This window comes from Protopterus annectens, chromosome 1.part1, assembly GCF_019279795.1.
Source record: "Protopterus annectens isolate FY-2018-M chromosome 1.part1, PAN1.0, whole genome shotgun sequence".
NCBI lineage: Eukaryota > Metazoa > Chordata > Ceratodontiformes > Protopteridae > Protopterus > Protopterus annectens.
Genome location: NC_056726.1, coordinates 11303115 through 11330696, shown reverse-complemented (window position 1 = coordinate 11330696; position 27582 = coordinate 11303115). Strand labels below are relative to the sequence as shown.

The 27582-nt window shown below is 44.1% G+C and overlaps 1 protein-coding gene across 1 annotated transcript in view; it reads left to right on the top strand.

Annotated features, from left to right (window-relative positions):
• The window catches only part of UBE3D (ubiquitin protein ligase E3D), a 1088056-nt gene that overhangs the window by 343729 nt on the left and 716745 nt on the right, over positions 1–27582 (top strand). The window contains exon 7 of the mRNA XM_044073342.1: positions 18952–19060. Within this exon, the coding sequence (XP_043929277.1) occupies positions 18952–19060 (109 nt within the window). The remainder of the gene's footprint in view (positions 1–18951; positions 19061–27582) is intronic.

The window sequence follows — 27582 nt, the reverse complement described above, 5'->3', positions numbered from 1 at the left end:
AGCTATTCCTCCAGTACTTACAGTTGTGGATGATGCATTTAATGATGCTTGTACTGCCCCTGACTCTCTGCCTCCAGCCCCTGCTAAGCCCGACAGATACTACAGGGTTCCAGACACACATTATCATTTGTATAAGGCTCCTATTGCAGATCCTGAAACTATTTCACAGGGCCCCAAAGCTGTAGCAGCTGCCTCTGCTAAAAACCCCCTCCCCTCTGAAAGAGAATCTAGGGCATTGGAGAGATGGGGTAAAAAAGTTTATACTTCTGCTACTCTTTCGGCTAGGGCCTTAAACTGTCAATTCCACATGATTCAGTATCAGGAATTTCTGTTAGATCAGCTCACTAAAAAAACTGTCCTCGCCTGAGCCTTTAGACCGTAAGTCCCTTCAGGATTTGGTGCATAACACTCAGCAGGTCAGTAATCATTCCTTAAAATGCGGCTATGATGCACTGGAGGCTTCCTTTAGATCAGCTATGACTGGTACAGTGATCAGAAGGCATGCATGGTTAAAAGAGCAATCCTTACCAGACCATGTAAAGTCAAAGCTTCTAGATGCTCCCATGGAAAAGCACAGTTTGTTTGGTTCCCCTGCACAGCAAGTGTTGAAGAAGGTGGAAGAAAAAGCTAAATCTGTCCAGACGGTCAAGGATTTCTTACAGGTCCAGCCTCCGAGATTTAGTAGGAACTGGCCTTCCAAGAATTGGTCCTTTCCAGACGCCACCAGAGCACAGAGAAGCAGAAATAGACGCCCTAGAGGCAGAGGTCAATCCAGAGGTGCCTACAGGGGACGTCAGTGGCAGCCTAACAGCCAGAGAAGTACTGCCACAGATCCAGCCACTACCACTTCCACAGGACAATCACAGTGACTTGGCTCTGAAACTGCCTACCAGGGAACAACTGGGAGCACCCGTAGGCGGAAAGCTAGCCTTATTTTCAGTAAATTGGCATTACATTACAGGAGACAAATGGATTTTACAGACAATAGACAAAGGCTACAGGTTTCACTTCCATACTCTTCCAAGGAAGAGAGGAATGCCAAACCTACCTCCAAACCAAAGGACAAACGCGCTACAGCAAATAGACCACTTACTAAGGATGAGAGCTATAGAAAAGGTACCGGCTATGGAACAAGGACAAGGATTTTATTCAAGGCTTTTCCTGGTACCAAGAAAGGAAAACCAATGGAGACCTATCCTTGACCTGTCCACTCTAAACACATATCTCATTGTTCCAAAATTCAAGATGCTGACCCTACAGCAACTTCTTCCCATGCTGGGCAAGGAGTCTTTGCTGGTGACTCTGGATCTCAAGGAGGCATACCTGCACGTCCCCATACGACCAAATTGCAGAAGATACCTCAGATTTCTTGCAGGATCAGAGCATTATCAATTCTCAGCATTGCCTTTTGGCTTATCTACTGCGCCCAGAGTATTCACGAAATGCCTGGCATCAGTAATTGCTCATTGCAGGTTTCAGGGAATTCAAATTTATCCATACCTGGACGACTGCCTGTTACAAGCGGACAGCAAAGACAAATTAACAAAAGATTTGAAAAAGGTTATTCACCTGCTGCAAGCCCTGGGATACACAGTCAACACAAAAAAGTCAAGGCTGATACCATCCCAAAGGATAACCTTCTTGGGTGCAGAACTGGACACATCAAACCAGATGGCATTCCTCACAGCAGAAAAACAGAGGCAGCTACCACTCTATTTCATGGCATTAACAACGCAGAACCAGCTTACAGCAAGGAAAATCCTGCAAGCCCTGGGTTACATGGCATCCTGCATAATATTAATTCCACATGCCAGACTACATATGAGGGAGTTGCAATGGTACCTGAGAAATTTATGGTCTCAGCACAAGCACAGCCTAGAAACCCAAATTCCAATAATTCCATGCCTAAAGCAAGAATTCCAGTGGTGGGCCCAGGCCTGTCAATTAAACAAAGGGCTGCCCTTCCACAGGCCTCACCCAAGCCAGACTATCACCACGGACGCCTCAGACCTCGGTTGGGGAGCACACATGGTGGACAAGTGCGTACAAGGCTTATGGACTCAAGACCAGATGAACCTACACATAAATCAAAAAGAGATGCTGGCAGTAAAACAGGCAATTCAGACATTCAGACCACTTCTTCAACAGGGTCATTTGCTGATAAGGACGGACAACACCACAGTTATGTGGTATATCAACAAGCAGGGAGGCACACATTCATATCCTCTATGCCGGATGGCAATAGACCTCTGGAATGTGGCCCTGAGCCTCAACATTCAGCTCCAGGCCATACTTGTGCCAGGAAAAGAAAATATACTAGCAGACACCTTAAGCAGAACCACCACGGATGCCCACGAATGGATGCTGCATCCAGACATCTTCAAAATCATCACAAGGAAATGGGGACTGCCAGAAATAGACCTGTTCGCATCCCCACACAACCACCAATTGAAAAAATTCTGCACAAGGACATACCACCCACTTGCTTGGAAGGTGGACTCCCTATCCTTCAGTTGGGAAAGCCTGACAGCATATGCATTCCCACCTCTTCCTTTGATGCACAAAGTGCTGCTGAAGATCAAAGAAGACCACCTGAGGATCATCTTGATAGCTCCAGACTGGCCGAGACAACATTGGTACCCACTACTGAGGAGTATGTCCCGGGAACACCCATGGCCTCTATCCCTACTACCTCTACTGCTAACACAGAACAACTTCAAAACCCTGCATCCAAACTTGAAAACAATGCAACTAGCTGCTTGGAACATTATATAAGGCAAAATAACCCAGATTTATCTCAAAGGGTTAAAGACATTATCTTGGAGGCTCGCAGACCCTCAACAAGGAAAACTTATTCAGCAAAATGGAAAAGATATCTCATTTGGAGTGCAACAAAAGGAGTAGATGCATCATTGGCAAACATAGCTAACATCCTAGAATACTTAGCAGAACTTTTCCACAATGGCCTGTCTTACTCCTCCATTAAGATTCATGCCTCAGCAATTTCAGCAGAATACAACATGGATCCTCCAGTCTTTTCTCAACCTCTACTCAGGCAGTTTCTCAGAGGAATTAAAAATGTAAAGCCACCAAAAAAACCACCATTGCCTACATGGGACTTGAACTTTGTGTTAGAAAAATTGACACTTCCCCCTTTTGAACCAGCAGCAACAGCAGAATTACAGTATTTATCTTGGAAAACTGCATTCCTGATTGCAATCACTTCAGCTAGAAGGGTTTCTGAATTACAGGCATTAATGGCAGTGCAACCCTTCCTTATCTTCCATCAGGATAGAGTGTCCATGAGAACTAATCCTACCTTTATGCCAAAGGTGGTCTCCAGGGTATCATTAAACCAAGCAATACACCTACCAACATTCTTCCCCAACCCGCAGAACAGGGGGGAAAGATTGCTGCATACCTTGGATGTACACAGACAATTGCACTACTACCTGGACAGAACCAAGAACAATAGAAAAACTGACCAGCTTCTGGTAGCATATGCAGCAGGAATGGAAGGAAAAGCAATTTCAAAACAGACAAGCTCAAAATGGATAGGCAATTGCATTAGATTTTGTTACTCTTTTCATGGAAAGGCAACTCCAGAAAACATCAGACCTCACTCCACAAGGGCTACAGCCACTACTACAGCTTTCTTACGAGGAGTGGCTACCAAAGACATTTTAGAGGCTGCTACTTGGAGCTCCGTGCATACATTTGCCAAGCATTATAATCTACCTTTATACTCCAGATCCCGAGCAGGTTTTGCCACTGCTGTTTTGCAAGGGATCTTAACTACACCATAAACTCTTAGTGCCTCCTCCCCCAGTTTGGCTATGGTATTCTACCCATTTGTTAGGACTGAAGATGCATCCTTGAAGGACATAGTACAGTTTTGTACCTACCATAAATGTAGATGTCCGAGAGGTATGCATCTGCAGTCAGGATTACCCACCCTCCTTCCCCTCTGTGGTACTCCTAGGGTATTTGCCCATCTTGTAGCTAGCTGGGGGAATCTATTATGGTGTATTTGTTTGTATATATGTATATACATGTTTATTTCTATTTGCTCTCTATTGTTTGGAATCATTTGCATGTATCCAAATTTAGCCTTCCTAGAGGGCACCTGGCATCTGGGGCAAGAAACACTGAGGAAAATGGCGTCGGCTGATGCCTTTATACCCGCTGAACTGCAGCTATGACGTAGGGTGAAGTGCGACATCTGCCGAGGCCAGACCCAGACTTTGGAATCCGGCCGACCGAAGGGCTGCCTGAGGCCAGGACAACCCATTTGTTAGGACTGCAGATGCATACCTCTCGGACATCTACATTTATGGTAGGTACAAAACTGTACTTTCCATAGCATTTGAGTTTATGAATTCTAGGAACCTTTGGGCAAGGGTGTTGGAGCTAGAGTAATGCTCCCAATCTATGTTTGGGTAGTTGAAGTCGCCCAATATAATGGTGTTCGGAGAGACCTTCATATTTTCCAGTGTTCTCAGGAAGGCTGAGTGGGGTTCCTGGGTTTGGGAGGGTGATCTGTAGCAGGCTATAAACTGGAAGGCAGTTTTACCCACTGTTAGTTGCACATGGATAGTCTCTGATGCTTCGTGCTTTGCCACCAACCTGGAGGTGTGGGTATCTTTGATGAATATCGATACCCCCCCCTTTTGTGGTTCGGTCCAAGTTTTGGGGCCGAAAAGCATGGTATGAGGTATAACCTGGTAGTGCTGGGGTGCTCTCGGGAGTCCTGAAACAGGTTTCTGTTACTGCACAGATATCGATGTTCTCCATGCTAAGGAGAGTTTCGAGTGCATCTTGAGGTTTAGACTTCTGGCGTTGAGTAGCATTACTCTTAGTTTCTTATCCCTTGTGATACCTATGGAGGTGGGTTTGTCTTTTGAGCCTTGCCTAAAAAAGGCACTGTGGGGTAGCAAGAGCCTTTGCCAATATCCAAAGCCCAGGGTGACAGGTGCAAGCCGTCCCTAGCAAAGCATCGTGGCTTGTCGTGCATATCATCCCAAGCTGACAGGCATTGATCCCCTTTGAATGACACCAATACTTAAGCCAATTGTTGAAATTGATCATCTTGTCTTCATATTGTGGCATCATTCTTGGTGAGGGTAAGATGCTACTCAAGGTCAGGGTCATACCAGCCTGGGCTACATGCTCAGAGAGCTCCTCTATGTCTCTTTCATGTAGTCCAGGGAGGTACGTCTCAGGTCATTCACACCAGCATGGACAATGACTGAGTCATATTTGTACTTGCCTTGGAGTGACCTGAGTGCTTGTGTTATGTGGCGGATCCTAGCGCCAGACAGGCTGCTCACCGTGACCTTCTCCTTGTTCAGCCTGGTGAGCGGGACGTCAGTGTGCCTGACGATAGAGTCACCTATTACAAGTGTATCAGGTGTGTTGTTTAGCCTTAAGGGCTGTGACTGTTCGGCACACTGGCTTTGTGAGATATGTGTTGAACGTGTTTTGTTTTGGGGTAGCGGTTGCTTGGGTGTCTGCTTTGGAGGTCTCTGCTGCTTAGGCAGATCTTTATTTAGAGCCTCCGAGTATGTTTTTGTGTGCTTATGTGTTTGGTTTGCTGTCATGGTAGGTCTATGTGAGACTGGAATTGTAGTGAGTGTGGTTTCCTTCTCCTCCTGACTGGTTATGCCAGTACTGAGTTGAGAGAGCTTAGCCTCCAGTTTGGCTAAATGGTTGCATCTCTCACATGTGTTGGAATTTGTTGGGAGGTGGAGAGGGTTGTCTGTGTACATGAGGCAGTTGTAACATTGCCTCAAGATTCCCATATTCACCAGCTGGACCGGAGAGGAGATTGACAACTGACCTTTGGACATGCTAGAATAATATTGGGAATTCCTTTATAATTGAAAACAAGGGCCAATGGGGAGCGAGGGTGTAGTGCTTTTAATTTTTAGTGCTGACTTATAATTGCTTTAGTGAGCAAGTGCCAGGTAACAAGTGCAATGTGTTACAGGTAACTTAAATGCAAAAACGACAAACAGTAACTTTCTTTCAAGCGAAGCAAGGAAATAAGTACAGTAAGCAATGCAGATATCACTAGGAATCCACAGAAGCGCTGAGAAGCCGCATTTTAGGTAGAATTAGCATTCCAGGGAAATAACAAGCATACAAACAAAGCTAGATTCAGCAGGCCTGGATCTAGTCTATGCTACAGCAAACAAGGTGTACCAATTTCAGTAAGATACAGTTCAAATATTCAGGCACTATAAACCTTTAACCAGAAATTCCCAGCTCAGAAGGGCAGAGTCCAGCCTCTCCTCTCACAAGAGTGCAGACCACGAACCTTCTTAATGTAAAATAACTGGCCTGAAGCCCAAGTGCTTAAACCAGAGCTAATACACCTTAAGAATAACAGACACTGAGCTCTCAATCAGCAGTTCCCAACTTAGAAGGATGAAAGCTACCTGTCCTGCCACCACAGTGCATGCCACAAACCTTCTTAATGTAGAACAACTGGTCTGAAGCCCAAGTGCTTAATCCAAAAGACTTAGAATGATAGCTACACTTTAACCAAGTTACTACCAAGCAGTAATAAATACAACTGAATACTTTAAATAATGCCTGGATAAGTGCTCAAGTTATACAAACAAAGCTAGATTTAGCAGGCCTGGATCTAGTCCAGTTTGCAACAACAGGTATACGCATTGCTCCCTCTAAGAAAAGTGAAGGCAAGAACGGTTCTCAAATTGTTAGGGACAATGGCTGCAACAATTATGCTGGTTCCTCTGGCGAGGCTACACATGAGGCTCCTTCAGTGGCTGCTCTTCGCCCAGTGGTCTCTACAACATCTTCCGCTTTCTCATCTTATAATGATCACAGACAAGTGCAAGCAAGATCTACACTGGTGGCTTCACACCAGCAACCTTAATACGGGAAAACCCTTCGTCCCATCCCCTCCTGTTGCCACAGTGACCACGGATGCCTCCCAAATGGGGTGGGGGGGGATTATCTCAGCAGGACAGCCCAAGGCACTTGGCAGGAACACGAGATACATCTGCATATCAATATCTTGGAGATGAGAGCAGTGCTACTAGTGTTGCAAGCACTTCAGAGCTTTCTTCCTCTCGAGACAATTGCGATCCACTCGGACAATATGTCGGTCGTATGGTATCTGAACAAATAGGGCGGAACCAAGTCTTACCCCTTTTGCAGAGAGGCCATTCGAGTGTGGCAGTGTCTTCCCAACGATGTTCATCGTGTTTCACTGTTGCAATCATGACTGTAGGGTTCTCCCCTGCCGGCAGGCAGCCCTCGGTCGGCCAGAATCCCAAAGTATGAGTCAGGCGTCGGCTGTTCAACCATGTTCCCCGACGTCAGAGCGCCAGGAGTACAAAGCTGACAGCCGACGCCATCTTCTCCAGTCTTTCTTGCCATGCGGTGATAGCAGTTTGCAAGTGCCGGTCGGCTGACTCCTGACGAATTTTACTGATATACTTGAATCCGAAGATTTTCTTCTCCACTCAAAGCTAAGCACCCCTTTGGGGAAACTTTTTTCTTGCTCCACTCCGATGTCAGAATAACTTAATAATTGTATTTCATGTGGGAAGCAAATACCTCATAAGGATTTTCATTCTTACTGTATTCCTTGCTTGGGCCCTGACCACGACGTAGCTAGTTGTCGGTTTTGTGCTAGATTCAGTCAACGTACAATTAAGCGAAGGTACGATTTTGCCTTTCATTATTTCGGTAGGCACTTTAATTACAAAATGTCGTCAGATACGGTTCCGGCTACCGGAGTTCACAAACGTCGCAAGGATAAAGACAGGCCTCCGAGGTCCAAATCTGATGATAGCGCACAACCGGAGCCAGCTTCAGGTTCGGCCGTCGTCAGTGAGGCGCTTTTGCAGCCCCTGTCGTCGGCCATTTCAGAACCGATGGCTGAAACGGACTCTCATGAGGAGCCAACCAGGCCTTTAAATATTCCTGTTGCAGGACCTTCGGACAATGCTCCTTCGGATGGGTCCGGAGCCGCTGTGCAGATACCAGCTTCCGAAGGGGTTTTCAGGCCTACTCAGCTACTAATAAAGGCAAAGCCAAAGACAAAGGCAAAGACTCCTACAAAATCAAAGACTTCTACACAGGCCTCTTCTGAACCAGCTCCCAAGTCACAGAAACAGTTACTCAAGATGGCGGAGGATTTACTTACTATGATTAGGGGTTCTCATCCCCCTCCAGACAAAAGGCCTAGGCAGGATATTTCTTATGATTCCTCTGATCAGGCTTCTGTTTCCTCTGTTTCTTCTTCCGATCAGGAATATTCTTTCCCTCTTTATGAGGATTCTGATGCTGAAGAATCCATTCCTTCAGCTTCTCCCTCTGAGGATTTTTCTTTTGGGGAAACTTTGCATGAAATAAGGGAACATTTCCACTGGGAAGGACAGGAGTATTCGGAATCCAAGAAAAGACTGAGGGAATTTCTTCTTCTTCCCAAACATAGACCCCTGGCTATTCCTCCTGTTTTGGATATTGTGGATGATGCCTTTTCGTAGGCTAACTTAACCCCTGACTCTTTTCCTCCTGCTCCTGTTAAGCCTGATAGATATTACAGGGTTCCTGATTCCCATCAGTTTTTATACAAGAACCCTTCTGCTGACCCTGAAACCATTTCTCAGGGTCCTAAGGGAGCTAAGGCCGCTTCTGCCAAAAATCCTATTCCTACTGAAAAGGATTCTCGATCCTTAGAAAGATGGGGCAAAAAGGTGTACACTTCTGCTACTTTGTCCATTAGGGCTTTAAACTGTCAGTTTCGTATGTTTAAATACCAGCAATTTCTACTGTCTGTCTTAAAACGAAAGCTTACTTCCATTTCTGCCTGTGCAGATGATAAGGAATTACATGACTTATTGCATGCCACTGAACAGGTTGGGAAGCATGGTTTACACTGTGGATTTGATGCCTTGGAGGCTTCTTGTAGGGCTGCGGCCTCTGGCACAGTCATTAGAAGGCATGCATGGCTAAAGGAATGAAATTTACCTGAACAAGTAAAGGCTAAATTAGTGGATGCTGCTGTTCAGCATAATGTTTTGTTTGGATCAAAAGCTGAAGAGGTGATTAAAAAGATGGAGGATAAGGCGAAATCCATACAAACAGTTAAAGATTTCTTACAAGTGCAGCCTCCTAGATTTAGCAGGAATTGGCCTTCTAAAAATTGGTCCTTTCCCTCTTCAGACAGGCCTCAGAGGAGTAGATATAGATGTTCCAGAGGGAGGCCTCAAACACAAGCTGCTTATAGACCAAGACAGTGGACTGCTTCCACTCCTAGGGGAGGAGAGGACAGGTCTCAATCTCAAAGGAAACAAACTCAATGACTCCCTCTGTTGGGCTGCAGGAACTTCTTGCCTGGAAGCCCCTCTCGGAGGAAAACTCTCTCTTTTTTATCAAAATTGGACTCAAATAACCCAAGACAAATGGGTTTTGGATGTGGTTTTAAGAGGTTACAAATTCCATTTTCACACCTTGCCAAGACCAAGCGGATGGCCAGACCTTCCAAAACATCAATGGACGGAGGCCTTACACCAGGTGGAAGCTCTTTTGGCTATGAATGCCATAGAACTGGTTCCTCTTTCAGAGATGGGAAAAGGTTTTTATTCAAGGCTCTTTCTAGTCCCAAGGAAGCAAAACTCATGGAGACCCATTCTGGATCTGTCGGTCTTGAACACCTTTCTAGAAATTCCAAAATTCAAGATGCTTACTCTACAGTAGCTACTTCCAGTGCTGTCCAAAAATGCATGGATGGTAACTTTGGATTTAAAGGAGGCATATTTACACATTCCCATCAGGCAGGATCGCAGAAAATACCTCAGGTTCAAAGCCGGATCGAGGCACTTTCAATTCTCTGTGCTGCCCTTTGGATTATCTACTGCGCCCAGGGTCTTCACCAAATGCCTGGCTCCAGTAGTAGCTTACTGCAGACTCAAGGGAATTCAAATTTACCCTTATCTGGACAATTGTCTAATTCAGGCAGACAGCAAGGATATCTTACTCCAGCATCTAGAATTTGTACAGAACCTCCTCAAGTTCCTGGGATTCTCTGTAAACATAAAAAAGTCAAATTTGACACCATCACAACAGATAACTTTTCTGGGCGCACTTCTAAACACCACAACCCAGATGGCATTTCTGACATCCGAAAAACAGTTACAGCTGGCTTCAACTTTCAGAACCTTGGCAACTTTAACTCATCTATCTGCAAGGAAATTCCTGCAGGCTTTGGGTTACATGGCCTCCTGCATCCTTCTCGTTCCATATGCAAGACTACACATGAGGAAAATACAGTGGTACCTAAAAAGTGTATGGTCTCAGCATTGCCACAGTTTAGACATACTGATCTCCGTCCTTCCTTGCCTTCAAAAGGAATTTCTTTGGTGGTCCAGGGCATGTGCTCTAAACAAAGGGAAGCCCTTCCGTCTGCCTCCTGCCTCTCAGATTCTAACCACGGACGCCTCGGATTATGCTTGGGGAGCCCATTTTCAGGGCAATTGTTTGCAGGGCCTTCGGACAAAGGATAAGAAGCACCTACATATCAATTTAAAGGAAATGTTGGCCGTTCAGAAAGCCATATTGGCCTTCAGGAATCTTTTACAACCAGGACAACTGTTAATACGGACAGACAACACCACAGTTATGTGGTACATAAACAAGCAAGGGGGATCTCATTCCTACCCCCTTTGCAGACTAGCCATGGATCTATGGAACACAGCTCTAGCTTGCAATCTGGATCTTCAAGCTCAGTTTCTACCAGAGAAACAAAACTTCCTGGCAGATAGTCTGAGCAGAAATCTTTCGGATCCACACGAGTGGATGCTGGACACCAAAATATTCAGGATGATAACAGCAGTCTGGGGATGCCCTCACATAGACCTCTTTGCATCCCATCTAAATCATCAACTACAGATTTTTTGCACTAGGACTTTCCACAGAGAGGCTTGGAAAGTGGACGCCCTGCCATTCAGTTGGAGGAACCTCTCGGGACATGCCTTTCTGCCTCTTCCTCTTCTTCCACGGGTCTTATTGAAGATAAAACAGGACAAACCCAAGATGATAATCTTGCTGGCTCCAAATTGGCCTCGACAGTTTTGGTATCCAACTCTAAAAAACCTATGTCTGGAGCCTCCTTGGGTTTTACCTCAGTCTCCGAACCTTCTGTCCCAACATCAGGGTCAGGTTCTACACTCTCATGTCAGAACTCTCAGCCTGGCGGCCTGGTTAATCCAGGGTCTTTGATTTCTTCTTTCCTACCCAAGCAGGTTATGGATGTCATTTTAGAAGCCAGACGTCCTAGCACTAGAAAATGTTATGCAGGAAAATGGAAAAGATTTTGTTCCTGGATGCAGGCTCAGGATTCTGATCCTCTTCTTCCTAACATTACCTTAATTTTACTTTACTTGACAGATCTTTTACATAAGGGTCTCTCTTTCTCTTCTATTAAGATACATGCCTCTGCTATTTCTGCTCATTATAATTCAGACCCTCCCATCTTTTCCCACCAGCTCATGAGACAGTTTCTCAGAGGAGCTAAGAACTTAAGACCTCCTAGATCTCCTCCAATTCCTGCTTGGGATCTCAACTATGTTTTGGAAAAATTAACATTGCCTCCTTTTGAGCCTGCTGCCTCTTCTGACATCAAGTTTTTATCTTGGAAGACAGCTATCTTGTTAGCCCTAACCTCTGCCAGGAGAGTTTCAGAGTTACAAGCCCTTATGGCTGTGGAACCTTATATTATTTTTCATCAAGACAGGGTATCTTTGAGGACTAATCCTACCTTCATGCCTAAGGTGGTTTCCAAAGTGGCTTTAAATCAAACTATCCACTTGCCAACCTTTTTCCCCACTCCTCAAAATAAAGGGAAAGGATCTTACATTCCTTGGATGTACACAGACAACTACGTTTTACCTGGACAGAACCAAGGACATCAGAAAATCAGAACAATTGTTTGTTTCTTATGCTTCAAGTTCCCAAGGTAAAGCCATTTCAAAACAGACCATTTCTAAATGGATTGCTCATGGAATCAGATTTTGTTATTCACACCATGGAAAGCAAATCCCAGGAGTATACGGACTCATTCCACCAGAGCTGCTGCCACTTCTGCGGCCTTCCTCAGGGGAGTTCCTACCAAAGACATTTTGGAAGCTGCAACTTGGAGTTCAGTGCATACTTTTTCTAAGCACTACAATCTACCTCTCTACTCTAAGTCTAGGGCAGGCTTTGCCTCTGCAGTCTTGCAGGGCCTTTTAGCCGCCCCTTCTTCTTTATGACCACCTCCCTTTCTTTCAGCTTTGGGATTCTACCCTACAGTCATGACTGCAACAGTGAAACACGATGAACATAGTACAGTTGTGTACACCTACCATAAATGTAGATGTTCGTGTGTCTTCACTGTTGCTGTCTGGGTTTCCCTCCCTCCTGTCCCCTCTTATTTTTACTTTTGTGTAGTTCCTTTTTTCACCATTCTTCTGAGGTGCATTTGCAAAGGTTATGGGACCTTTTTATTTTGGGACTCCTGACATGTGGGGCAAAAAAAACTGGAGAAGATGGCGTCGGCTGTCAGCTTTGTACTGCTGGCGCTCTGATGTCGGGGAGCATGGTTGAACAGCCGACGCCGGACCCAGACTTTGGGATTCTGGCCGACCGAGGGCTGCCTGCCGGCAGGGGAGAACCCTGCAGTCATGACTGCAATAGTGAAGACACTCGAACATCTACATTTATGGTAGGTGTACACAACTGTACTTTTTCTTGTATTCCGGGGAAGTCCAGCGTGATCGCCGACAGGTTGAGCAGAGCTATTCTGATGCCTCATGAGTGGTCCCTGAACAGTCAAGTTGCGGGGCAGATTTTCCGCAGATGGGGTCAGCCTTGCTGTGACCTATTTGCCAGTCCCCTTAATACCAAGTGCAGCAGCTACTCAGGGGGAGTTGCCCAGGGACGCTCTAGTTCACGATTGGCCCTCCGGTCAACTTTATGCCTTCCCGCCTGTTCCTCTGCTGACAAATGTTATTCAGAAACCACAATCCTTGGGAAGCAGAATGATTCTGATTGCTCCACACTGGCCTCGTCAAATTTGGTTCCCCTTTCTCCATTCCTATCTCATGGACTCCCCCTGGATTCTGGACCCACAGCCAGATCTACTGACTTGTATGTCAGGGCAGTTCCATCCCTCTCTTCAGACCCTCCGGTTGACAGCCTGGCTACTCCACTTCCATCACTAATCAGGCTTCATCATTTTTCTCCGAAAGTGGTTCATATTCTGTCCTCTTCCCATAAGCCTTCGACCAGAAAGATTTATTACAGTAAATGGAAAAGATTCTCCATCTGGGCTCATGCAAGACAAATTGATCCTTATACAGCTCCAATTTCTTCAGTTCTGGAATTTCTCTCCATGCTTTTCAATTAGGGGTCAGCAGCCACGACCATTAAAGTCCAGTTGGCGGCTGTTTCCACTTTTCACGTCGCTAATGAACCCAGTCTAATGGTGCATAGACTTTGTAAGGCATTCTTGAAGGGCACTATGCTGCTTTGCCCTCCAGTCTTTGACCCGGTCATACCTTGGGACCTAAATTTTGTGCCACAGTGTCTCACTTCGTCCCCCTTTGAGCCTGCAGCTACTTGTGAATTGAAATATTTGACTTGGAAGACTATCTTTTTGGTAGTCATCACTTCAGCTAGACGTGTCTTGGAGCTCCAAGCTTTGTCAATCATACCGCCTTACTTGATATTTCACAAGGAGAGGATTTCCCTCAGACCAAACCCTTCCTTTATACCGAAAGTGGCTTCGGTTAGTAATCTCAACCAATCCATTGAACTGCCCGTATTTTTTTCAGAGTTTTCTAATAGGGCAGAATTTAAATTTCACCAGCTGGATGTTCACAGGCAGTTGCGTTTTTATTTGCATAGAATGAGGGATCTTAGAAAATCGGATCAGCTATTTGTCTCATTTTCAGAAAATAGGATTGGGTTTCCTGTTTCCAAAGTGACCTTGTCTAGATGGATCTCTAGTTGTATTTCCTTCATTTATGCCTCAGGTGGTAAGAATTTACCATTTAGAGTGAAGGCTCATTCTACCCGATCGATGTCTACCTCTACAGCATTTCAGGCCAGGATGTCTATGGATGATATTTGTGCTGTGGCTACATGGGCATCTCCTTACGCCTTTATTACTCACTACAAATTGGATTTGGTATCCAGAGGCAGATCTTCCTTTGATTCCACAGTGCTCAGGAGTATTTTCCACTGAGCCTCCGAGGGTTCAGGTGCTGGGGACGCTGTCCCATGTGTAAGAATGAGATTGGACTACATAACATCAAGAAGTTATGTACTCAGCGTAATGTTCTATGTATGTAGTCCATCTCACCTCACATTCTTACTTGCCCTCCCGCCTTCCCCCATCCTGGAGGACCTAGAGGTTAGTTCTGGTTTCAGTACTCCTTTTATTATTGGAATGTTTTTTTCCTTCTCTATGTGTTATGTGTATGGAGGGTGACCGATTGAGTGATTGAGCTTGCAGCAAACAAGATCTGGGGAAAGGGAGCAGTGCAGCATGGGATACCTCTTAGCCCAGCCAATTGAAAGACTTTGAGCTAGAGTATGGCTGAGTCGGAGCCGAGGTTCGGCTCCGAACCCACGGGTGAGAATGTGAGGCGAGATGGACTACATACATCGAACATTATGGTGAGTACATAACTTCTTGTTATAGAACTGTAGGGTGCATGAAAATATTTATATTATCTAAGCAATCAGAAATGATGAAATAATTATTTGTTACATTAGACCCAAACTTGAGTATGGAATTACAGTATAGAAACCTTATAAGAAAACAAGCATAAGTAAACTGGAAAGAGTACATCTGAAATATACCAAGGGTATCCACGAATGTGAAAAGTTAAGTTATTATGAAAGATTAAAACATCTGAACATGTACATTGTCTCATATAGATTAAGAGGATACCGTAATCTGGTGTATATGGCACTTAATTATCTCTGGGAATGTTTGGGATTATCAAAAAGTAGTAGAGAATCATCAGGCAATCTATGGAGAAGATTCTATAGGAATAAGAAGTGCACTATTGGTTCTCTGAGAGATCAGCTAATACATGGAAAAGTTTACCAAATTTCATCAAAGCAATCACTAGTTTAGATATTTTTAAGAACTGTTTGGACACTTAATATGGGAACATATATTTTGCTATATTGGCTGGCTAAAAGGGCATTAATACCTGTGCTTGAAATATTTGATGTATGTATTTGCTTTTATGAATCACCTAAAACTAGATTCCTTTTCTGGGTGTTGGACAGGCTTTGCTAGGACCATTCTCCAGGGGTTCCTGAACCCTTCCCTTTCCACTTCCACCTCACAGATTTTTGAAGCTATGGTAATCTATCCATGTAACTTTGGCTACTGTAGCAATGATCAATATGGAACACATAGTACAGTTGTGTAAATAAACCTACCATAATAGTAGATGTTTGAATGATCACTGCTGCAGTAGTAACTCCCTCCCTCCATCATATTGGGTCTTGAAACACGTTTTACCTTTAAGAATAACCCTTCCTTAAAAAGATTGTTATGCTATAAACAACTCAATGTGAGCAGAGGGAGATCAGAATATAGCACATGAGGTACACGTCCCTGTGGTAGTTGTAATGTCTGCAGTTACATCAAGTTAGATAATCTGTTCGTGCATCCTGTGAATGGGTGAACATTTATATTTGACGTTGGAGCGAACTCTGACACTAAAGATCTCGTATACTTAGCCTTATGTGATTATTGTAATGCATATTATGTTGGTAAAACAAATAGAAGTCTGAGTGATTGAATAAAAGAGCATATTTATCCTATTAATAAATGCGACTCTTGGAATGCATTAGTTAAACATAATATGAAGGAAGGAACTTTACATGCATTTACATTTTTAGTGTTAGACAATACTATAAGAGGTGGTGATGTAAGAACATGTACAGAATCGATAGAATTTAAATTGATTTTTACTTCGGCTGCTAATAGGAGTATGGGCTTGAATGGCAATACCCCTTTAAAACCTGCAATGAAATTAAAGAAGCTGAAGTATTGAATAATTGTTTGTACTGTTTAAGTCAGCGGTGTAATTGATGTTTTAGATCTGATGAAGCAACTTTGTTGAGAAAACGCTTATCTTTGTGTTCTATTAAAGTTGGTCTTGATTTTATAACCGTCTGTGAGCATCCATCTGCTCTACTGACTTATTTTTGGATTTCACATTAAGTACCTAAAAAACAAGAAAAAATGGTTCTGCTTAGTCTGGATGTGCACAGGCAGCTTAGTTATTATCTTGACAGAACCAAGTCCTTCAGAAAAGCTGATCAGCTGTTTTATTTCTTATCCAGGGACAGAAAAGTGACTTCCTGTGTCTAAACAGACTAATTCCAGGTGGTTTCCTCAGCTATTGCTTTTTGTTATTCCCATTATGGCAGATACTTTCTTGGCAGTATCGAGGCTCATTCTACTAGAGCCTTGTCTTCAGCGGCATGCTGGAAGGGGGTGGATTCTAGAAGCAATCTAGAGGCAGCTTACATGGTCCTCAATACATACCTTTACAAAGCATTACAAACTGGATTCCTTTCCATAGTCCAGGGTGAGCTTTGCTAGGACCATTCTCCAAGGGCTTCTGGATCCCTGTCCTTCATTCTCCCAGATTGGATAGGCGTTTGTAATCAACCCATGTACCATAAAGACTACTGCAGCAGTGGCAATGATAAACATAGTGTACTTTTGCCAGTTGCACTTCCCCATAACAATAGATGTTCATATTCCTCCCTGCTACAGTATCAGCAACCACCCTCCACCCCCCAGTTGTAGTTTCTGTTTTATATTTTCCTTTGTTTTTTTTTTTTTTGGGGGGGGGGGGTGGGATTGTTAGACTCTCTGTCTCTCTATGGGCAAGAAAATCCTGAAGACATTTTCAGTCTGACTGCTGATTTCCCTACTTGGGGTTACCCAATCAGCTGTCGGAATGAAGTTGTGTGTCTGTGTATGTTGGGAGTGAGCCAGAGCTTTGTGAAGATGTCTGGTTGTTGTTTCTTGGGCGGCCAAATAACCTGTATAGCCCAAGGGCTACTCCATCAGTAAGGAATTCAAACATCAACTGTTATGGGTAAGTGCAACTTACACAGTTGTACTTTATGCCTAGTAAACTGTTAAAATAAACAAACAGAAAATAAAATCAGCAAAGACTCTGGCATTTTTATTGAGCAGGTTTTGCCCCAAAGTTGTAGTTAACATTGGCAGACTTCAGTAATGAGTGTACGAAACAAAATATAGTGTATTGGTTAAACTTATCCAAAGAAGACTGATGCTGTCTCTTTTCTATATAGTTGGTTGCTGTAATTTGCCTTTTTTTTCTTACAGAAGATGCTAACCAAAACTCTAAGGGTATGGCAAACTTTAATTGTGTTAGGATTTTTGTAAACAGTAGTTTATAATTTTGCTTCGTTTAGTACATTGACCATCTGTAGATTCATGTCATTATTGTAACAAAAACAAGGAGATATCCGAATTCTGTCAACATGTCTCTCAACCTGGAAGCATACTGGATTTGCTTGTAATCCTGAATACTGTAATGGTTTTGGCTGAAATAATTCACATCCCCAGAGAAGCCAGAAAGCCTTTTTTTTGCTAGATAGCTGAGTCTTGTTAAATGGTTCCCATTCTGCACAGCTGACTTCTTCTAGCCCCAAACATTGCCCCTTTTTAAGACTGTTAGTCTCTCTAAATCATTTTTGTAAGGTAGGCTTGTTTTAGTTATCTTGGAAAATCAGAAAAAGAGGTATAGTTGGATGTCATCAGCTGGTGTTTGTCCCTCGGGGCTAACCCATGTTCATAGCTCTCAAACTTTTAGTGCAAGAAATCAGGACAAAGGACAAAAATAGGGACATATTTTAAATACTGCTCCTATAAAATTGAAACATTGCTAGAATAACAGGATTTTTGTTAGAATATATTTTCAGAAGGGTATGGAGCTTGAACCTTAAGTGTATGTCATTATGTGGTGACTTCAGTCATCAGTGATTTGCCAGAAAACCACACATTTTATGAGGAACAGGCCAAAAACATGAGGCAAAAATTTAGCCAATTGAGAGGTATGCCCATGCTTCCTTCTGAGAGTGGTTTCAGAACTGTCCTTAAATCAGTTGTTAAGCTCCCCTTTTTATCTTTGCAGGAGAATAAACTAGAGCAATCGGAGTCTTTTACACCAAGGCATCCACTGACAGCTCTCATGTAATCTGAAATAAATGCATGAGTTTTAGGAAATGGAAGAGTTGTCGACTTTGCTCCAGGGAGAGAAGGGTTTGCAGTCGTTAAATTGATCCTCTCAGGACTAGATTACTATCTGTATATTCTTTTGCCATCAGGCTGCTTTCGTTGGACAGTCCACCATGCAATATTGATCTCCAAGTCCAGGCGTTTGATCTCCTTTGGTACTTGGAGCGTCAGGATTTGGTCTTCTGAGAACTTTTTTGTCTGTATGCCAGCTAACTCTAGTCTCTTCAGAGATTTCAATGTTTGGAATTTTTTCCAGTGATAGCCTCATCAAAGATGGCCTTAAGTGCCAGATATAATGTGCTCTTACCATATCCAGCTTATCTGTTGTAACTTTTAGTGAATTGCATAAACAGGCCACAACCTTGAAAAGAAGGACTCAAGTCCAGTGAATCTTAGCTGATTAAAAAAAAGGCAAAGAAAAAAACTTTTCCCTCTGTTTCCGGTAAAACTGTCAGAATGTAAACAGAAATGATGTAACAGCAAAAAACCTGCAATTGCAGGTAAGTAGCCTACCTGTTCTGTGCTGCATGTGCAGTAGTGATGAATTTATTGCTTTGATTATATTCAGGACCAAGAGTACCTTTTTCCTGTAAAATGCTATTCCCTTTTCTCTTCTTTAACAGATCTCAGTTTGTTGAAAGTTTTGTAGCTCGTAGACTTGCAGAACTGTCTGATGCCAAAAGTATTTTCAGATTTTCCTTGGAAGGATTGGAAGGAACAGTGTTTGCACTGGTAAGATTTGAAACACCTTTTTTTATTACTAAAGCCCACAACATCTCAGAAATGTTGGTTTCAGGCAGAAATGAAGCTTTATGATTTGTGCTTAGTCCCTTTTACTGCATAAACAGGAACAGAGTAAATTAAATGGCACATGTGTGTGGGTGTGCTAGGGTATGAGAATTCTCTTATTCCTCCCTGCTGCTCAGTTTTAGTTGAGTTTGTCATGTAATTGTTTGAAATAATTATTAGGGATAGCTGATGATATTGTAAAATGTATTTCATTTGTCAAACAGAAAATTACCCATTTATCTTGCTCTGATGCTGAAGAGTACTGAGCAGTGTGTGACAGGGTTCATTAAGTGAACCAGCATGCAAGCTGAGTACAGTGATGGGCAAGTGACAAAATAAACACCGATGGCCAAGCAGTAACATTCCATTTATTAATACAAACAAATTTAAAATCTAAATCTAATGTAATCTTCCATCCTGACAATTGCCCATCCCTCAAGGAACTTGTTGTTCTCTACTTATGCTCACAAAGTCTAATTTGTGCAGACAGAAACTTGCTCACACTAAACAAAGCCAACAACACTCACGGTGAAGCCCTGTTCTCAAATCATATAGCCAAATTATGGAACTGTCAACCCCACACCCTCCAAAACACACCTGAATCTACCAATTTCAGACTACTACTATCTGAACATCTATCCAAAAACTGGCTTTGCTCTTGCGCCAAACCTGACTGTCAAGATATCTGTAACTCTCTCACCGTACTGTCTACTCCCTCTCCTCAGTATTACTACTGCTCATTAAAACAAATTTCATTTGTTCATAACTATTATTTAATATGTACACAGTACTAATTGTATTATTCTCACAGCGATCTTTACTGAAATGCTTGTGTGATTTTCTTTTTTGAACTTGTATCTTCTAGAAAATAGTACTGAATACTTCTTTCTGTAGACTAATTGGATGATGTGTATTCTGCATCTTACTATATGTATACTATTGTACTATCTAATTATTGTATTTTGCTTATATTTCTGTGGAGCTTTTCTCCCCGGGTTTCCATTGAAAATGGGCTTCTGGCCCAGTCAGACTTTCACAGTAAACAAATGTAAATAAATAAATAAAAATCTTTTTTATTGTGTTTTTAATAAATGGAGTTTCATGTTTGCACTATTTCTTAACCCTGTTCGCTAGGATTTTGGCAGAATCCATATGGTTAAATCAATAGCACACACAAACATAAGCTTGAATGATAATTTGCAGCTTCGAAATATTGTCATCTTTTATTCAGAAAGAAATGCATTGCAGTCTCATTATGGGTATACATTTGCAAGCTTGTGTACTGTGTTTTCATAAGATTGAGTAATGGGTTTAAAAATGGAATGCCTTTTGCATTTCTTAATATTAACTCAGTCATGCTTATACTAGAAAAAGATTAGAAACATTGCAATGATTTACTTATGTAAAACTCAGACTCAGTTTTGCAACTGTATAGTGAAAAATGCTAATTTTTTTATATTTGAACATGTTCCTCTTCACTTTCATTGGGGGTGCTGTGCCTACTCCACGTTTGCACAACTTTTAGGAAAAGAAAATTTTGGTTTCGCTATCAGAACTAAGTATATTCTGTACTGTATTACTGTAGAGCATTGTGTAGTTATTGCTATTTGCGTATTTGTTTTTGTACTACTTCATTGTAGACATATTATTGTAGTTGGAGTTATGAGATATATCCTGCAGCAGATAGGATTGCAGTAAGGCTTGACCCTCTTCACAGATACAGTAATGCTGCTGTTTTTGAATACTTGTTGCTCATGATGTCAGAGTGCTGACACCATTATACTTGGCCATAATATAATCAGTTAACACAAAACTCATTTAACCAGTCACTTCTGTACATCTTAAATAAGAGCAAAAGTACTCTGGGTGGATGATTTTCTCAGCATTTACACTCTGAGTTTTTGTGTTTGGTATTATTTTGAGCTTGTGAAAATTAGGATTCTGCAATTTAATAAATTTGTTCCTCTGAAAAGCTTTCTTTAGAGCCAATATCTTTGTTTAGCTTCTGTCGGAGCTGTAAATTTCTTTTCATAATCATGGTTATTGAAGCATGATATATACAGCTTCATTCCTGTTTTACATTCCTTCATCTTTTAGGTCCAAATCAGTCTGTTTTTAGATCTTATCACATAACTGATACTACCCTCATTAAAGTGGTGAATAACCTGTTAATGGCAGGAATGATCAAATGTTGTGGTCAGTCTTGGTACTTTTTTTTTTTTTTTTTAACACCTTTATTGAATTTTGACTTGTGACATAGGCAGACTTACTTTTATGTAAAAGTGATTAATCAAACTATATTAATATGTTCACATTTGCAAACATTATAATTTATGTATATTGTTGAATTTCATATATGTTAAATAACATTACATACATTTATTCAATTCCTGCCTCTTCTTCAGCTATATTCCTCCTCCAAAACATTTTTTTGCATGCATTATTCCCACAGTTTCCATTGTTTTCTATGTAATTTACTCCTACCATTTTCTAAAGGTCCCACTTCCTATTCTTTTATCTCTTCAGTATTCACTATTCAACTATAAGTAGTTCAGATTTTGATTTCAATTTTATACTAAATGCTTTTTTGGCAGTCACCAGAATTAGACTTAACAAGGCCGTAGGCAATTCAGATTCTGTATCCTATCTAAAAAAAAAAATAATAATTTCCTTAGTTACACTGATTTCCTCACCCAGTATTCCTGACAGAGTACTCTGTAGTGAATTTTTAAAGTCTGCCAACTCATTACACTCCCAAAACATATGTCTCCGGTTACGTCTTTCTTCTCTATTATACCTCTTACATTTGCCATTTGCACAAGGAAAAATTCTTTGGAGTCTGCTTGGGGTATAAAAGTATGTATGAAAATACTTCCAGGCAAAAATCCTAAATCTTCTTGATTTATTTTTTTTTTGCGTATTTGGGAGCCATACACATGCCCTCCCATTGTTCCTTTGTGAATTGGATATTTAATCTGTCTTCCCAATCTTTTCTGACATCTTCTGATTGATTCCTATAGTTATCGTGCAGTATTTAATATGCCCTACTAATTATCCATTTCTGACAGCAGCTTCTTTTATAGATTCAGTTAAAAACTCCACCAGCACAGGTCCTTCATTTAGGATTCCCCTGTTCCTTTCTCTTTGCCTATACTCTGATATCAATCCTTGATAGGAAAGGCAATCATTAGCCTGTAATCCAAATGTCTCACCATGTTCCCATTCTTTTACTTTCCTTCTCTAATTATTTGTTCCCAATACCTTGGTTCCTTTGCCAGCTTCCTCCAGTAGATTCCAGTCCCCTCTTGTCTATTCTCTGTACCCCTAATTGTAGTCATACCTATCAGCAGAATCTCCTTTCTCCATTCTCATGTTTTCTTAGTTCCTATTATACTTTCTGCTACTTTATGAATATAATATTCTTTATGGCTATTATTATTCTCCTTAAGGATCTGCATACAAAATTCCATTCTTTACTTAATTTTTGAATCCCCCCCGCTTCATCATCAGTCTCTTTCCGTTTTGAACTGTATCTTGCTGATTGTGTTATGTATAAGAGCCTCAATTGTGTACCTCTGCAACATCCATTCAAATCAGGTAATCCAAAATCAGCTTGCTGAATTGGGAGGATCAGCTTATCCCACTTGACTCGTCCTCTTACCCTCCCAAATAAAATCCTTTAACACTCTATTAATTACTATCCACAACTTCTTCTGTGGTTGATAAAAATATGCTTGACCTGTGTATAAAACTAAAGGGACTAGAAACATTTTTACTGCTTGTATCTTGCCATCCATATCCATAGGCAAGAGCTTCCAGATTCTCAGTATTTATATTATCTTTTGTTTAGTCTCTTTCCACATATCCTTAGCTACCATAACTGAAACATTTTTAATCCATACTCCTAAATACTTCATTTATGGATATTGCTAAACCAGTTCATATGTGGACAAACAGGTTATAGTTAAAGTCATTGTTTTATCTTCATTATTTTTATATCCAGAAAAAAAGAACTATCTCAAAATATTCCACAGAACCGAAATATCCTTTTCTGGTTCCATCTGATATAAAATAATATCTGTGAATAAAACCACCTATCAGAAGTAGGCAGACTTCATTTGTCTGCAACCTGTGGGTATCGGATCCGACCTCGGATCCGAGCCGGCATTTCAAAAGCTTAGGCTCCGAGCTCCTAGCTCCTCCCTCTACCCATAACCCCTTGCCAAGCCCTGACTGACCTCAGATTTCGTTTGCCGCTTTCAAGTTGCGACGGATTCCTTGAGCTCCTAGTGCAGATAAGTTTTCTGACAGGAAAATTTTGAAAAACTTTAACTTTTTTAATTTAATTAGTTAGAAGTGTTTGTGTTAGGCTTTCCTCTCTCTATTTTTTAATTTTTTCTCGGGTTTTGCGTAGTTTGTGTGTGTGTGTGTGTTTTAGGCCTGTTAGGGCTTAACATGTCTGAAGCCCATAAGCCAGTATTCTCTAAATGTACCGAGTGTGGCCATAAGCTGTCCCCAGCGGATGGCCACACTCGTCAAGAATGCTTGGGGTTGAACACCTGTCATCTGGTTGTACCATTTGTGCAGGGTTCAACCCCGAGCTTTGAGGGAGCGGAGGTCGGCTGGTTCTGGCGGGACTTCTCCCTCCAGATACCGCTTCGGCTTCTGCCCCTTCTACACAGCAAACAGTTGCTGTGGGCTCTCCTCCACTGGCTGGGACTCAACCTCCCTCTAAGATGCCGGAGGAGAGAGAGTCTTCTAGGGAGCGAGAAAAGAAGGAGAGGCACAGGGAGAGGCACCACAAACAGAGAGCTGAAACTTCTAGTTCGGCTCCTCCATCCAAGTGGGCCTCTCCTGTGCCTTCTAGCTTCCCTCCTCCTCGGCTCCACTCCCCTCGGTTCTCTCCTGGGCCCGAGGAGGAGGCTAGCCCTTCAGCGAGGTCCCCAAGGCGGCTCTCTAGATCCGCTTTGGTGGCCTCGACTAGATCGACCTTCTCCATGAGTGAAGCAGACATGGACCGGATGATGAGGAAATTCATCCAGGCCCAAATGCAAATGGGAGTGCTCCTAGCCCCCCCCCATCCGGGAGGGGCTTGACCCTTTTTTCGCCCCTTTGGCTCCTTCTCCGACCCACACCATGGGTTCGGAGCTGTCGGCGCCGGGCAGAGTTGGATCCGGGGGTGGGTCGGACCCAATAGGTCGGCGCACCTCGGATCCGTCCCATCCCTTGAGTGCTTGGTGCCGGACCCGACCTCTCGGAGCCGAGGACCGAGCCTCGGATCCGAGGGAGCTGGTGTGTCTTCGGCTCCGTCTAGGTCGGAGCACACCGGTCTCTCGGATCCGACGGTCTCGGCTCTGGCTCCGATCCGTGCGTCGGATCCGAGTGGGGGTCGGCTCTCGGGGTTTAGAGAAGCTGGCTCCCCCTCGGCCTTCGACGTAGTGGAAAGGGCACTGTTGAGGACTTCTGGACTCCCGGTCCCTGCCACGGCTCCATCCCGCACTCCCTTGCAGTTGGGCCAGGCTCCCACCAGCCGGTCCCAGGGACAGCCCGCCTCGATGTCCCAAGTAGTTCCCTTGGAACATCCAGCTGCGGAAGAGTACTCCTCGGACAGCCCCCCCCCGAAGAAGTACCTTGGAAGCGTAAGTGCAAAAGGAGGCATATGGACTCCCCCGAGTCCGTTACCGAAGACACAGACCTGGATGAAGAGGAAGGCTCCCCAAGGTCACCCCCTGAGGACGTCTCATTTGGAGACATTATGGAAATGTTGAGGATCAGGGGGGGGTGGTCTGCCCCCAAGGCCTCCTCAGACGAGTCTGTGTTCTTGGAGGCATTCGAGGCGGGCCCATCTACCTCTTGGGTGTCCCCTCCTGCCGATCCTCTGGTGGACCTTATATCCATCAGAGCGTGGAAGGATCCGGACACCGTTGAGCCTGTACCCAAGCGTCCTGACCGTATCCTTTCCCCTCCGGCGGACCGCACTCACTGGAGCAAAGGCCCCCCAGTAGATGCCATGATGATGGCTGCAGCCACTAAGAGGGAATTGGCCCAGGAGAGTCCCTCTATGCATCCTCCGGGCAAGGAGTCCCGTCCGATGGATCGCATTGGGAAGCGAGTTTTCAGTTCAGCAACCTTCTCTTTGAGAGCGCTGAACTACATGGCACACGTCATCAGGATGCAGCGGGATCTGATTAAAGAATACGCTGCATCTCCCCCAGAGTCCATGTCGGGTGAGGATAAGCAGGTATACTCCACCCGAATGGCCACTCTTAGAGCAGTTTCTAACGCATCTATGCGGCTGCTTTCTCACGCTACCGAGGGAGCCGCTAGAGCCAGTGGAGCAGGCCTAGTCATGAGGCGGCAGGCCTGGCTCCGCCACTGTGATTTCGCAGAGCCCTTCAAGGCGACTTTCGCGAATGCCCCCTTCGATGGTTCTGCCTTGTTTGGCAAAACTGTTCGCGAAACATTAGTCCAGAGCGAGAAGGACGGGAAGACGCTGTCTGCTGTCGGAGTCCGCTTCTCAGCTCCCCAGAGGTCCTTCTCGAAGAACCAAAAGGGACAGAAGAAGATGTGGTTCCGGAAGTCGCAGCAGTCCCAACCTGCTCCGGATAACCAGTCCTCCCGTGGCAGAGGAGGACAGGGAGGTCGCCGTCCTAGAGGCAGGGGGGCTCCTAGAAACTTTGGGTCCAGAGAACCTTTCTCGGATAGATCCACGCAGCAGCCCTGAAGGGTTGCCCGGCTGTCCGTCTCTGGAGGCAGTCGGGGCTTTTCGAGGCACCTAACTTCTTGGGAGTCCATCACAACAGACCGTTGGGTGCTTCGCGTGATATCCAGAGGTTATACAATTCCCCTATACAAAGTTCCCAGATCTCGCAGCCTCCCAGATGTTCCACCCGACCAAAGGGAGGCAGCAGCTATCGAAATCGGACAGCTGCTAGAAAAAAGAGCTATCCAGTGCGTCCCCCCAGATCAAACCGGGTCAGGGTTTTACTCCAGGTTCTTTTTAGTGCCAAAGAAAACGGGGGACTTAAGACCGATCTTAGATCTTTCCCTGCTGAACCTGTCAGTAACCAAGCAAAAGTTCCGGATGGTCACCCTTCAATCTATACTCCCCCTCTTGAGGGAGAACGACTGGATGTGCTCCATCGACCTCAAGGATGCGTACTACCACATTCGCATGGACAGACGGTCCAGGAGGTTTCTTCGCTTCCGGCTGGGAGCCAGTCATTACCAGTTCAGGGTCCTTCCCTTTGGTCTCACCTCAGCCCCCAGGGTGTTCACCAAGGTTCTAGCTGTTGTAGCGGCCCACCTGAGGCTCCAGGGATTACAGGTCTTTCCGTACCTGGACGACTGGCTCCTGACGGCATCATCAAGGCATCTTCTGTGCTCAGCCAGGGACTACTTCAGATAGCCCCAAGGCTGGGCATCACTGTCAACTGGGAGAAATCTTTACTGCACCCCACACAAGTTATAGATTTCATAGGAGGAAGACTAAACACCAGGTCAATGCGAGCCTTCCTCACCCCAGACAGAATTTCCAACCTGAAGTGTCATGTCGCAGCGGTCCTGCAACCATTTCCGACAGCAGCTTCGGGTCCTGAGGGCCCTAGGTTCGATGGCGGCAGCTATCCGCTTCTTATTCATGCGCCACGCATGAGGGTTCTTCAATGGACCCTTCAAGTTCAGTGGTCCCCTCTCTGTTCCTCTCTCAACACTCCGATAGCGGTCAGCAAAGCATGCAAGGATTCCCTTCTTTGGTGGCTTCGATCTCCGGAGCCTCTGACAGGGAGACCTTTTTGTGCAGCATTTCCCCGAGCCACAGTGACCACGGACGCTTCTTGCCTCTGGTGGGGGGGGCATTCTGCGGGGAAGATTGTCCAAGGCACGTGGAACTCCACAGAGACTTCGTTGCATATAAACGTCCTGGAGATGAGGGCGGTGCTCCTAGCGTTGAAAGCACTTCACCACGTTCTTCCTTCAGGGACTATTGCGATTCAGACAGACAACATGTCGGTAGTCTGGTACATCAACAAACAGGGAGGAACCAGGTCCTATCCCCTTTGTCGAGAGGCCATGAGAGTCTGGGAATGGGCAATTTCCACCAAACGCTTTCTTGTAGCAACGCACATTCCAGGAAAATCCAACATCCTTGCGGACAAACTCAGTCGCACCATTCTTTCCCCTCACGAGTGGTCTCTCAATCCTCAGGTAGTGAAGAAGATTTTTGCCGTTTGGGGGCAGCCCTCTTGCGATCTTTTGCGCCCTCACTCAAACGCCAACTGCGACAATCTCTTCGCTCTGCTTCCCCACCAGGGAATTCCCGAGATGCGCTGGTGCATGCTTGGCCTCCCGGTCTCCTTTATGCCTACCCTCCACTACCTCTAATGCAGAGGCTTCTGCAGAAAGCCAACAGTTTGGGGAGCAGAATATTTCTCATTGCCCCGTTCTGGCCTCGTCAACCCTGGTTC